Below are 12,740 nucleotides of genomic sequence, written 5' to 3'. Positions count from 1 at the left end.
GCGTCGAGCAAGGGATCACATTGGAGTGGTGCAAATGTAAATGTCATGGTTCTCCATCACCACACATAACTGCGAATGGAACAAGTCAATTGAGCAATTTTTGGGGTCAGGTCGGGCACTCTCCGGGGGCTGCAAACCTTCATAATGAGGGCACACTCAAGTCTGGTTTAGACTGTGTGTCCCAGAAAATGTGCTTGCCAATCTGGCATGAGATGGTGTACAGTTTGAGAATGAAAGAGGAGGCTCTGAAATACAAATAACATCTCACAAGCGAAGCACAGAACAAAAAGTAGGAGTAAGGAAATGTCAGAGAAAATCAATAGTGACGCACGTCCCTGATCAATATCAGAAAGGAATTTCTCTGACTCGGACTTGATTGAATTAAACCCCCAACAGCATCACTTAATTTAAGGCCCTGATTGTTTTCCTGTCTTATTTAAGTGAACTCAAATGGCTTTGATACCATCTTGAATGTGGAGATAAGGTGGGTAAGTGCAGGAGGGGGATCAGATGGGGTGAAGGACACCAGTCTTTATGGAGATTATATCCTCTCTTCAAGAGACGCGTCTACCTGCTCGTATCACAAGCCTTGATATGCAGTCAGAGGTCAGGGATGGAAATATGCCCAGGCATGCTGGAGAACTTCCTTTGGCGAATCGGACTTTATTACGGTACTAAAAATGCAAAATCACCCACTGTAAAAAACATGCGTGTTTCCGTGTTGCACAGAGGGTGCAAGCAGCTGTATGATGCAGCAAGTGACCTCAGGCTGTTCAAGGATCAAAGGCTTCAACAATCCTTTGGTGATAATCAAATTAAGTCTGCAAAGCTCAACATAAAAAGCATTTTCCAAATATAAATACACATACCGCTCTTTACACGTACTCCAGTTTACTGATCAGTTAAATTGTCTGCATGCTGCTCACACACTCCTCCTGACAGTGCAGCACAAATACTGTCCAAGGCAACAAACAGGTACATCAATTTGGAGCATGACAAGAAATTCCCTTTAGGTGACAACAAAATGTACATGCTATTAGATCAGCTGCAGTATAGTGTGATGAAATAAATTGAAGCCAACAGATGAAAGCTCGGGGGCCTCACACGGGAGAGAGGAGACTATTAAAAGGTGCACTTCCCTTCTTTTTATGTTACACTGCCATCCTTTGGACGGATACAGAACTAAGCACCGCTAGAGGTTTCATGAGCTGAGTGATGGTGGTCTGCACCAGGCTGCTGGAGAAACGGGATGTTGCAATTTTGTTGCAATTAGTAATTAATTGAAGGAGTTTAATTTACCATTGTTTGAATATGGATGATTGCTTTACTACTATTTATTCTGGTATATGATTGTATAGTGCTCTAATGACAATACTGCCACTCTTGATACTGTATGATGACAGCTATTTGAAGTCATGTACCATTTGCTTTATTTAGCTTTAACCATAAATGATTATAATCTTGTACCTTCTTTATCTATCTGTGCCTAAACAGACACTATACTGAGGGGTTAATTAAATGCTTATTTTATTGTAGGCCTATCTAATTTACATAACGTATAATTTTTTATTTTTTATAATTCTTATCCGATTGAATTTTTCTCAATGACATCTTCAAATGTCCTAATGCTAGTTTGTACTAGTAAAGCAAGGTGGTTTAAAGAAAGTAGATTATTATGATTATGATTTTATTTTTTATGTCGGATTATCATTATTGTTTTGCTAGTCCACAACCGCACGAGACAATCAGTGTTTATATTAGTAATATCTGTTTGCACGAGACAAACATCTGAACGTGATGCGCGCGGAATCAGGGGAGCGCCGCTGATGACGTCAGTTGCATGCAGAATTGAATGAGCAGCTGTGTGTACACACACACACACTACAGCAGGGCCTACATCCAGAGCTGCAGCGCGAGCAACGATGGCAGGAATATAACGACATTTCATTTAATACATATGATCAGGTACGTGTGTGATATTCCCTTATTTTCTGATTTGATATGCTCATTTATATCGTGATATCTAAAGGCGACGCTTCGTGTCCGTTCAGTGCGCTACAGCAAACCAGGCGTTGTGTTTATTCTGGTGCGGCGAGGATGTATTGTACTCGTATTTATATAGGCTACGTCATTATGCGCTGGTTCATTTACCTCTAAGTGCATATTAATCTAAAAGCATTTATTCCTTCCTTGTTATTAAGGTGGCGCGTTCATCGCATCCCATCATCACATTAAAATGAGTCGTGATGACGCGCGAGCTGTTTGTAAAATAATTCATTATTCATGTCAGCTGATGGACGGCAGGGTTTGCACTTCTGGAAAACATCCGGTTACTTAGTCAATGTTTTCAAATCCTCCCTCAAAAGCTCGGTTGTGAAATTGTCTCTGGTTAATTAATGGTTAACACACCAGGGAGGAATGGTCGAAATACAAAATAAACCTCAGTCACACCTTGTTATGAGTCAGCCAGTGAGTTTGAGTCTCTTGCTTAAGGTGTTCAGAGGTGGAATAAGTACATATATACTAATTGTTGAGGTACTTTCCTTTGTAGTTTCCTTTTGAAGCTACTTTATACTTCTACAACATTATTTTCTTCGCTTTAACTGACAGGTTGTAACTTTACAATATTGATTTAACCAAGTATCCATCATATTCTGCAATGTACAAAATTAGACACAAAAAAAAAACAAGCTGCAATTGATTTATAACAATAAGCGTTCTGCTGAGTTTTGTTTGCTCAACATTTGGCAAAAGAAAACAAAGTGTTACCACTGACCCTGGTACCCCGTTCCTCACTACATCTGCTATCCAGAAGCTATTTCATCCACTCCGCTTTCTCCACAGGAAATCTGCAAAAAATGGAGAGAGGACATTTGTGAGTACATTTAAACTTTTGTGTTCACACTATTTTTCATACCAATCCATGAGGTTATACAGCAACAGTCATAACATTGGTTCATCCTCTGTGTCATTGCAGTGGCTACTCCCAAGACTATCTTGACCGCTTTATCCAAAGCCAAGACTCGTCTGTTGTGAACAAGTTCCAGCAGAAGTACTGGAAGACAAAACAGACGCTCATCAAGGTCACCGGGAAGAAAGAGGACGAACATGTGGTTGCGTCAGATGCAGAACTGGACGGCAAGCTGGAGGTGAGGAGGAATATGAAAATGTGGTAGTTTTACTAAGTGACTAAGGGAACAGAAAGTCAGGCCGCAGTCGCATCACAGAAACATTAAGGCACAGTGGGGAAACTTCCCCTCAGGCACTCTGCAGTGACTTAAATGGCTTTTTGATTCACACTATGCTAGGATTAGCTTGAGGCTTAAAACGTACATTAGGCTGCCTGTCCGACCGCCATCATCTAAACCTCCATTTCAGGAGCGAAGTGAGTTTATGGCTGAAATCGATAGCTTATAAAAGCTGGGAAAACAGCCTTAATTTAGGGCAGGGCCTCGATGAGCGCTGTGATAAACTCAAATAACTTCATGTTTTTAACCTTTATGTGGCATTTTAATACTTCTATTTTTACCTCATAAAAGGCTTTAGGTTGCTCGAATTCACTTGTAGATTGAAATCCTTGAAGTATTATAGATTTAAGGTGACATCTGTGATCATCATATTCAGGCAATGTACTACACAACTTGCTAAACTGAGCATTACCCCCACAATTATCAGGCATTTTGATTTTATGCTGATTTATTTTCACCCACAGGTTTTTCACTCCGTCCAGAGAACATGCATGGAGCTGCTAAAGGTCATTGAGCAGTACCAGAGGAGGATATGCTGTAAGTATTTGCTCAAATAGAAAATGAATAATAAAAGTATGAACTCTCAACAGAGTGCATGCAAGCCCATATTCCATAAACATCAGTGCTCCATGAAATGCTTTGTTAAAGTGCTTTAGCATGTAAATATGTTATTATATTATTAACATTTTAACTTCAGACACAAAAACATAAATATATCTGTTCCTACCATCTCTACTATGCAGTCCTTTCCCAAGAGGAGAACGAGCTGGGACGCTTCCTGCGCTCCCAGGGCTCGCAGGATAAAACCAGAGCTGGAAAGATCATGCAGGCCACGGGGAAGGCTCTCTGCTTCTCTTCCCAACAGAGGTAGGCAACATGTGTACAATTGTGAGTACATGAAAGATGTGTAACACACATCCAGATCATTTACATAAAAGCTCCAGCTGCACTAGATAAAGTAAAGGTCAGTCATTTTGGTAAACTATCACCCAAAAATATGGTGATGTTACTGAAAATATGGAGTGTTTTAATTGCCCAGCTGTGAACCCAGAGTTAGTTATGTTAGGAAACTTCAGCCCACAGGATTCGTATAATAAAAAGATCAAAGCAGAACACGTTTCCTCTACAGCAAAATGATTGGAATTATTTGATTGCTGTGCCACACCCTGCTAACTGAAAACAATGAATCGAAACAACCACACCTAATGAATCATAATACTCAAGTGTAACATTTTCAGGGTCATACCCTTAAAATACAAATGTAAACAAATCTTATTTTCATTAAGAGCATTGGTAGCTCTTATGTTCTGCTAGTGATTTGGTTTATCAAATGTAAATATAGTAAATATTACTACTTTTCCTTTGTTTAGAATGTACTTTGTGTCTTTACCAAGAGGGATAAACACCATTTGGTTTAACTGATTCTTCAAGGGGTCTATGATTGACTTTACTATTTAATTTTGCCAGACGCCCCTGCTGGGGTTGGAAAAGCCTTTCCCCTTGTGGCTTCAAATGATTCAGCAGGCTTTACTATGAACTATAAAAGGTCAAAATTGAATTCAAGATTGTTGAGGACATGAGATATGATCAACTAATGTCTAAAACCAAGGTTGTAATGATAATGTTAAACTACTCGCGTGCTTTAATTGAATACTTCATTTACACTCTACATCCTTCACAGATTGGCCTTGAGAAACCCTCTGTGCCGCTTGTACCAGGAGGTGGAAACGTTTCGCTATCGAGCGATCTCAGACACGTGGCTGACGGTGAACCGGATGGAGCAGTCCAGGACTGAATACCGCGGAGCGCTGCTTTGGATGAAGGACGTTTCACAGGAGCTGGATCCGGATACTAGTAAACAGATGGAGAAATTTCGCAAGGTTTGTCTTAGGACAGGAGGAAGAGTCAAAGGTCAGACAAATTGGCCTTTTCACAGCAGACATTTTCATATTTTAAAATGGAAATCACAGATGTAACTAAGAAAATTGCGTTTCATGAAGATTTGCTTTTTTTTCCAGTTTTCCAATGACGTTATTAACGTTGCTTTCCTACTATGACAAATCAATGTCTGATGTGAAAAACATTTATCTACCTGGGCAATCGCTCTTCAAGGTTTTTAGCCTCCACAGAGTCATGAAAACAGAAATTCAATTCAATTCAAGTTTATTTATATAGCCCAATATCACAAATCGTATTTGTCTCAGAGGGCTTCACAAATCAACAAACACAATCGACAATGTAAAAGCAATGTAAAAACAACAAACATATCTTACAAGATACATGTGAAAATACCAATGAAAAAGGTACATAACACACAAATACAGTTAGAGTACAATAATTAAAATTCCATAAAACGAAGTGATGTCAGAAACCTGCCAACACAGTGTGTGAGAGAAAGATAGCATATTCTGTCTGCTCCAACAAGCCATCTGCTGTAGGACTACCCATTTGTATCATTAATTAATCTGTCAATTATTTTTTCAATTAAATATTCGGTCTAAAAAATGTCAGGAAATATTGGAAAATGTCAAAGGAGACATCTTCGTATGTTGTATGCTTGTTAAGTATTTCAAATATCACCAGCTAACTGAGTAATTGACTAATCGTTTCAGCCATAATTTGCTGCAGTTCCTAAGGCCGCACAAACAGCACAAAGCAGGAAAAATAAAAGTGAAAAACAGCCACTAGAGGGCGCAACACACCATCCAATGCTGGTCTATTGACCAATACCACTGTATCAAGGACCCAGCATGCTCTTTTCTGCTGACACTTGCACAAAAGTCAACTCCACATTTTGTGTTTTCACAGTTTGACCCCGTGTGATACATAATACTGGGTTCTTATCTTCAGTTGGGAAATGTTCTTATCTGTTTTATCTCAGGTTCAGGCCCAGGTGCGCACTACAAAAACAAGCTTTGACAAATTGAAGACCGATGTCTGCCAGAAAGTGGACCTGCTGGGAGCCAGTCGCTGCAACCTCCTCTCTCACGTCTTAACCACATATCAGGTATACCACAAATCCCAGCTGTTTGCATACACTCCACTGATCTTGAATAGGGTGTTTTCAAAGACTGTGCCACATGCGGTTAAGCCAGGAAGGAAGACAAACATGAAGGGAACAAAGACAGTGCATTGGAGATGTAACTGTCAGACACAAGGATGTGAATCACTGTTTCCTCTGTTTTCAGACAACACTTTTGCACTTCTGGGAGAAGACATCCCACACTATGGCAGCCATTCATGAAAGCTTCAAGGGCTGTCAGCATTATGAGTTCTCCACTCTTAAGGTCAGAGAACGTCTTGACCTGAGCAGATAAGACCTAAATTCAGACACTTAAGTTCTCAAGAATCAGCAACTAACCATGATCAGCGACTTTCTTTCAGACCTTACAAGGCCCCATGGACAAGATCGCTAAGAAAAAAGGGAAGAAGAGAATTAAAGCAGTGGCTGAAGATGGAAAGAAAGCAGAGCCCACAGACGACCAGTGAGTAATCACATCCTGATCTTTCCTCATGCAGGTAGACCAAACATGTGCATAACGACAGGGACATCTGAGGATCTGTTTATAAACACTGAACCAGCCTGGAAACAGTATCTTACCCAACAGCTGCTTTCTGTATGGGTCAAATGTTGTGAACTGATTTGATGTCATCTTTACAGACTCATCTCATTAGAGAATGAAAACGGCGATAAGACCAGAGAAGGTAAAACACAATGCTACCAAATCTATGTAACTGCAATATGTTTTAGAGTATTACATTATCTGGAAATAAACTGCAACTAACAATGATTTAACGATCAGTCTATAAAATGTAAAGCCCAATTTGATGCTTTAAAGTTGTTTGTTTTGTCTGACCAACAGACCAAAACAATAAAGATATCCAGTTAACTTTAATAGAGCAGTAATATAACAGTCAAATAATAACATTTGATAATTTAATATAGGTAACTTTTTTGACATTTCTACCTAAAAAATAACTATTAACTATGAATGTTATGCCAATGAACTAATCAGCTCTTTCTCATTAAGACATATCAAGATTAATTTAACACCTATGCCCCCAATGTACAAATGAAAGCACAGCATCGCATACTGTAGATAGTTTTGGGCGAGAATGAGACACAAGTTAATGCAGCCAATTAACAGAGAAATGTTCTGTAACATCACCATATTGTTATTGCTTACATACTCTGACCACTGTGTCTGATCATTATAGGGCATGGAGATAGTCTCTCTGCCTACTTAGAGTTCGAGGGAGAGGAGAAGGACAGCATGGCGTTGCTGAATGAGATCCTGGGCAGTACGTCTGTGGACGAGGGCGACTTCTCCAGAGAGTGGACCGAAGTGTTTGGAGACATGGAGGAGGGATCGAGCGCAGCATCAGGCACAGCAGCCGAGGCTCAGCAGAAGGAAAACTCCTTCTTTCTACCCTCTCATTTATTGGACCAGAGCTTGAATAATCTGCAGTCTTCCCTCTCAGGTCAGAAATTCAACTTTGTGTGCATTTGGGCTTGTGTGAGTCAGAGAAGAGGGACATGTTGGGCTTTTTGTATCTGAAGGACTACTTGTGGTTTTCCCCATCAGAGCGAACTGGCTAAAACATCTCACCTAGCAATCCTTATCCTAAATTAATTATGAACTTATATATTACTGAAACTAAATAATAAGCTATATTGTTTTACCATGAATGAGTGCATTAACCAAAATAGCTACTTATCCCATTGTAGCAAACTATTTCCACAAATGGAAAAGAGTGGATTTAAACTGATGCATGCCACATCTGTCAATGTGATAGAATAAGGCTATGACAAACTGGCATATAGATTTGCTTAACTGTAGGTAATTGCCAACTACTTTCCATTTCCTGTGGGCCTGGGCAATGGCTGCTAGCACCTCATCTGGTTTTGTTAATTTGGTTGGAAGGGTTTTGAGTTGCCTCACTATGAAGACGTAAAAAACCTACAGTATGTTAGTGTGTATCCCCTGGCTTTAGTATAACAGTCACCAAGGTAGTAGTTTAGAAAGTGTGTGACATTAAATTATAGTTCCTGCATGATTTAGAGTCAGTTTTGAAGACATGCTAGGAAAAAAAAGGAACAATGGAGTTTTTTTAAGCAGGGAAAAAGCATATAGTGTTTGGGATCTGTGGCAGGCAAGATGGCAATGAGTTTTGAAAGAGAGGCTGAGAGCCCGGCTGGTCAACAAAGCACACTGAATGTAATAGTTGTTACAGATTGAAGTCCAAATTACAGACCCCAGAGCAGTCAACATCACAATATGAGGTCCCAGGAACTGTCAACAGAGTTCAATCAGACAGCATGCAAGGCAAACATCAGGCGCAAGCTAAAAACTAATTTAACACTTACAAATCTGACCTCTCAAAACGTATCGTACACCTACTGATCAACATTCAAATGAAGTTTGCTGTTCTGGGTAAAAAGTGCAGGGAAGACTTTGTTCTTGAAAACTAAATGAGGGTTTTTGCTGTTATTAAAGATATTGCAAGAACTACATTGCAGAAAGCATCACATGGGCCTGGCCTCCATTTGACCTAAAACATTAGAGCCCAAAACATGCAAATCCTTGAAAGAATCGGATTTTGATCATACAGCCCAAACAGCAAGATCGAAAGAAAAATGGCTTCAGACCAAGAATGTGAAATAAACCACAACAAATCTTCAAGGAGGAAAATCCCCAAATATTCACATGAGTCGAGCACCAGTTAGAGGGGAGCTGCATTTACACATTAAAGCTTCCAAACTAAAACTATTGAAAACATTTCAGCAGGATTTTATAGTCAAACATGTTGATGGTGTTATTCCACTCATAATTCCTGCTTCAACAGAACATGTCAATAAGAAGGGTACAGTGAAGGCAACACTAGTAGAGGGTGCTGGAGCTGAAAGTCTATATTGCACTAATACAAATAAAGGTTTCAAAAGGTTATTTAGTCCTTTAAGCCTGTTTGACTCTTTTGTTTGTATTTGGCGCATAGATTGTTTGTTACAAAATACAATAACAGCACATTCCAGCGCTCTCCCTGGGGGCCTTTAGTGTTGCTACATACTGTATTCTCTGGATCCACACAAGGATAAAAGACAAATACATGTGCCTGAAACAAGACCTCAAAGTTGTAATTGCAACTTCTGGCATGTATCTATGAATCCCCTAATATGATTTTGCAGTGATAAATGTTTATAATATTTCTGTTTGTTGGTCTATTATTACACGGTATTCTTCCACATCAGCGAAGTGTGATGATTTCTTTTGTGGATCATGCTTTGGCACGTTAAGCGTTTAATCTAAAATGTGCATCGTGTTCATTTCAGATCGGGCTGGGATCATTCCACAGCCCGTCGCCCAGGCAACGCAGCACTCATCTGGAGCCAATCAGGACCCTTCTAAGGCAGCAGTGAAAGGTAGGGCCGAGCCAAATGAGTAAAACAGAGGAAAGAAAAGATTAATTCAAAGAGACGTTTTCAACTGAAAGCTGTGATTATGGGGACTTTCAGAGTTTGTGGGTTTTTTCATTCATGGTTTCGTATATTAGCCGACGCAGTATTTAAAGGCAGGGGTTATTATTTATTTTCTTAGCCAAGGACTGCTTACAAGATAAAGAATAACTGGCAACTCTCTCCTTAATGTCCCTTGTAATAATTGTATGCAACCTATTCTTTACTGTAGTCTTAGTTATGTGAAATAACTCTTTAGAATGAAAATACATTTGAATTCGTTTTAGATTTTAAAAATATACATATTTATCGAATGATAAAGCCTCTTTGTATTAAAAAAAAGTATACATTGTAAGTCAAGGGAATGACCCTCACTGGTGTTGATATTTTCAGATGTGTGTGTGTGTGACAGTTACCCTTCTTTACTCGTTTCACAGACAAAGCGGGGACGTCAGCAGACCTCTCAGCGTGGTTCAACCTGTTCGCCGACTTGGACCCGCTCTCAAATCCAGATGCTGTTGGCAAAACTGACCTAGAGCACGAACTTCACAACGCGTAGTTATACGACCAAAACATGGTGATCTGAAATGGGTTCCTTTGTTGGTTGGTACAGCAGAATATCACTTTCACACATCCAGTGAAAAATCAGCCGAAACACACACACACAAAATGGTCTTCTCTTGAGGCATCAAGTAGACATTCTGCCAATCATGAAGTCAATTAATCAATAAACAGATAACTCACCTCAATCTCATACCCAAATATTTGTGGCGATTTACGAAATATTGAAGCAAACTTAATATATTTTTGGACAGTTGGCTAGAACACAATATAACAATCAGTGGAATAGGTATTTTCACTAAATCAAAAAAGTTAAATCTTATAATTAAAAATAAATCACTACCTTTTTGTTAAACCACATACAAATACAATATAAAAACAAACCGTTAGACAAAGAGGCAGGTACAAGCTTTCACAAAATGCCATATCATTACAGTATCTTATAACGACATGTATTTTGTTATAACAGGAGAAATGTCATAACAGGTAATTGATCAGATTGTATCTCTTGGTGGCTGTATTGCACTTCTGCAAAGTGTTCAACTAACGACTAGCAGCTGGAGTTCTTCCCATTGTGAAGAAAAGAAAGATTGACAAGCTGACCTTTTAGGACGTTTGCCTCTTCCGCTTTGGTTAAAAATAAAGGGTTATCATCGATACCTCAGTATGAGATCTGAAACAAGAAGCCTTCTACATTTGCTGCCTTGACATCTGTAGTCTCTAGTATCATGCTCCACATGTCCAGGTGTTAACGAAATGTTGCAACATCGTGAGAAAAGTTAGTGCAGTCAGGAAGAAATATTCAAATGTAAACTGATACATCATTTATTCTGCCAGCGATCGTCCTCGACTGAGAATTATTATTTTGAAATGTGTTTGCTACATGCTGTCTTTGTTAAGCTCTGTTGAAGATATTGCAGAATATATAAACATATCATTCATGTTTTACTGCATGTTGCATGTTTTATGTTATTCAGTAAGTGTCATTGAATGGATAATGTGTGTATTATTGTGAGACTTTTCATCTATTTATTTAACTCACTTGCTTAGCTCCCATTGAAAAAAAGAGGCAATTTTTAGTGGATAATTTTCAGACGCAAAGTAGACAGAAAGTTGGATAATCATGAAAATACAATCAAGTTGTTCCGATTCACATTACAATGCTGCATACATTATATGTCAGGTTAAGAGTCTTAATCTGATAACAAATAAACAATATAGAACCTCATCATTATTATAATTGGATTCCTTAGGTATATTGATATTTATTTTGGTGCAACTATGATGTTATAAGCCATGTGACGTGTTTTAATATTGAACATAAACCAAATACATTGATTGCCTTACCTTGACTCCTACTTGTACTTAAATGCCATGCTTCGAAATACTGATTCTAATTGTTGATGTGTCTGTCTTTGATAAGGCCTTTAAAAAGATGACATACCAATGCAAAGAGAGACTTTTTTTTTGGTTTTCTTTATTGAAAAACACACACACGATCTACATAAAAATGCATTGTACACAAGAGAACTGAGTCATCGTTGCCAAACATGGCAACCATTTCAACTGCACTGCACAATGAGCGTGTGAATCAAATCAGAAACAGTAGGATTAAAACTCTTCAAGCTGCAAGCAGAGGAGAGTATTTCAACGTACTTTGTGTGGAACGTGTTGCATTCTGTTCAAATGTGTGTTTTGGTGTGCGAAGGGCCGACGTTTTGGAATGAAACATTTACAAATTGTATCACTCCCATTCAAGTTCACCTGGTCTAAAATAGTCATGCTATTTTAAATAGTTGAGCATGGGCTGGTGATAAAGCTTAAGGTAACGTAAGGGCACATCTGGCTGGATCTGTATCTTGAGTCAAACTGTGTAACTGTTACACAACAATTGTAAGTGTAGCTTTACTACAAACAAAGATCAAGTGCACACTAAAGGTCTGATTGTTTTAACTTATAAAATAGTCTTAAATAAGAAATAGTGATTATCATTTCACTTCCAAGTAAGTGCTAAGGCTTCAATGATTATCGCGTTTGTTTAAAACACTTTGAACCAGTGTTTATATGTAGCTAAAATGTTTGTAAACAAAACAAAATGCACATAAACATTCTGCTTCTGGCACAGACATTGTGCCTGTTGTGTCCCAAAGCCAAGACATGCCTGTCTTGGCTTTGCAATTTGCTTTGGTACTTATTGAACTAAGGGGATAATCAGATGACATAACTGTCACCTTCTCAGTTTGGGAGGGTGTAGCTTATGCAGCTAGCTCTGCTAACTCAAGTCCTCACGGTTGACCTATGCAACAGCGTCTCTGGAATGTGTCGTTGCACCTGAAACTCTAACCTGAACAAGATAACGCAAAAGTCCTCGGTCACAAGGTGTGACACCAATTGGTCGATTCAGTCTCTAATTATCTCCCCCTCCAGTGAAAACACTAAACATTTCTGGAAAAGACTGGAATGTCTTCAGAAGGTCA

The 12,740-nt window shown here is 38.9% G+C and overlaps 1 protein-coding gene across 1 annotated transcript; it reads left to right on the top strand.

Moving 5' to 3' along the window:
• The first annotated feature begins 1,890 nt into the window (after positions 1 to 1,890).
• ica1 (islet cell autoantigen 1) lies at positions 1,891 to 11,716 on the top strand. Its single transcript, XM_034112707.1, has 13 exons — positions 1,891 to 1,965; positions 2,845 to 2,875; positions 2,978 to 3,149; positions 3,713 to 3,785; positions 3,992 to 4,115; positions 4,930 to 5,128; positions 6,130 to 6,255; positions 6,437 to 6,535; positions 6,633 to 6,733; positions 6,910 to 6,953; positions 7,467 to 7,730; positions 9,580 to 9,669; positions 10,140 to 11,716. Exons 2-13 carry the CDS (start codon positions 2,859 to 2,861, stop codon positions 10,259 to 10,261), a joined length of 1,431 nt encoding a protein of 476 aa, XP_033968598.1. The 5' UTR covers positions 1,891 to 1,965; positions 2,845 to 2,858; the 3' UTR covers positions 10,262 to 11,716.
• Positions 11,717 to 12,740: the final 1,024 nt, after the last annotated feature.

The sequence above is a fragment of the Trematomus bernacchii genome, unplaced genomic scaffold (assembly GCF_902827165.1).
Source record: "Trematomus bernacchii unplaced genomic scaffold, fTreBer1.1, whole genome shotgun sequence".
Classification (NCBI taxonomy): domain Eukaryota; kingdom Metazoa; phylum Chordata; class Actinopteri; order Perciformes; family Nototheniidae; genus Trematomus; species Trematomus bernacchii.
The sequence above is the reverse complement of the archived record's forward strand: the minus strand, read 5'-3'. Positions and strand labels throughout refer to the sequence as shown.

What these genes read in the sequence shown, in the direction of transcription:
- ica1 (XM_034112707.1), top strand. An exon ending in GTACCAGAGGAGGATATGCT is followed by an intron (nt 3,786 to 3,991) that starts GTAAGTATTTGC and finishes TCTACTATGCAG; the next exon opens with TCCTTTCCCAAGAGGAGAAC. An exon ending in GCAGAGCCCACAGACGACCA is followed by an intron (nt 6,734 to 6,909) that starts GTGAGTAATCAC and finishes TCATCTTTACAG; the next exon opens with ACTCATCTCATTAGAGAATG.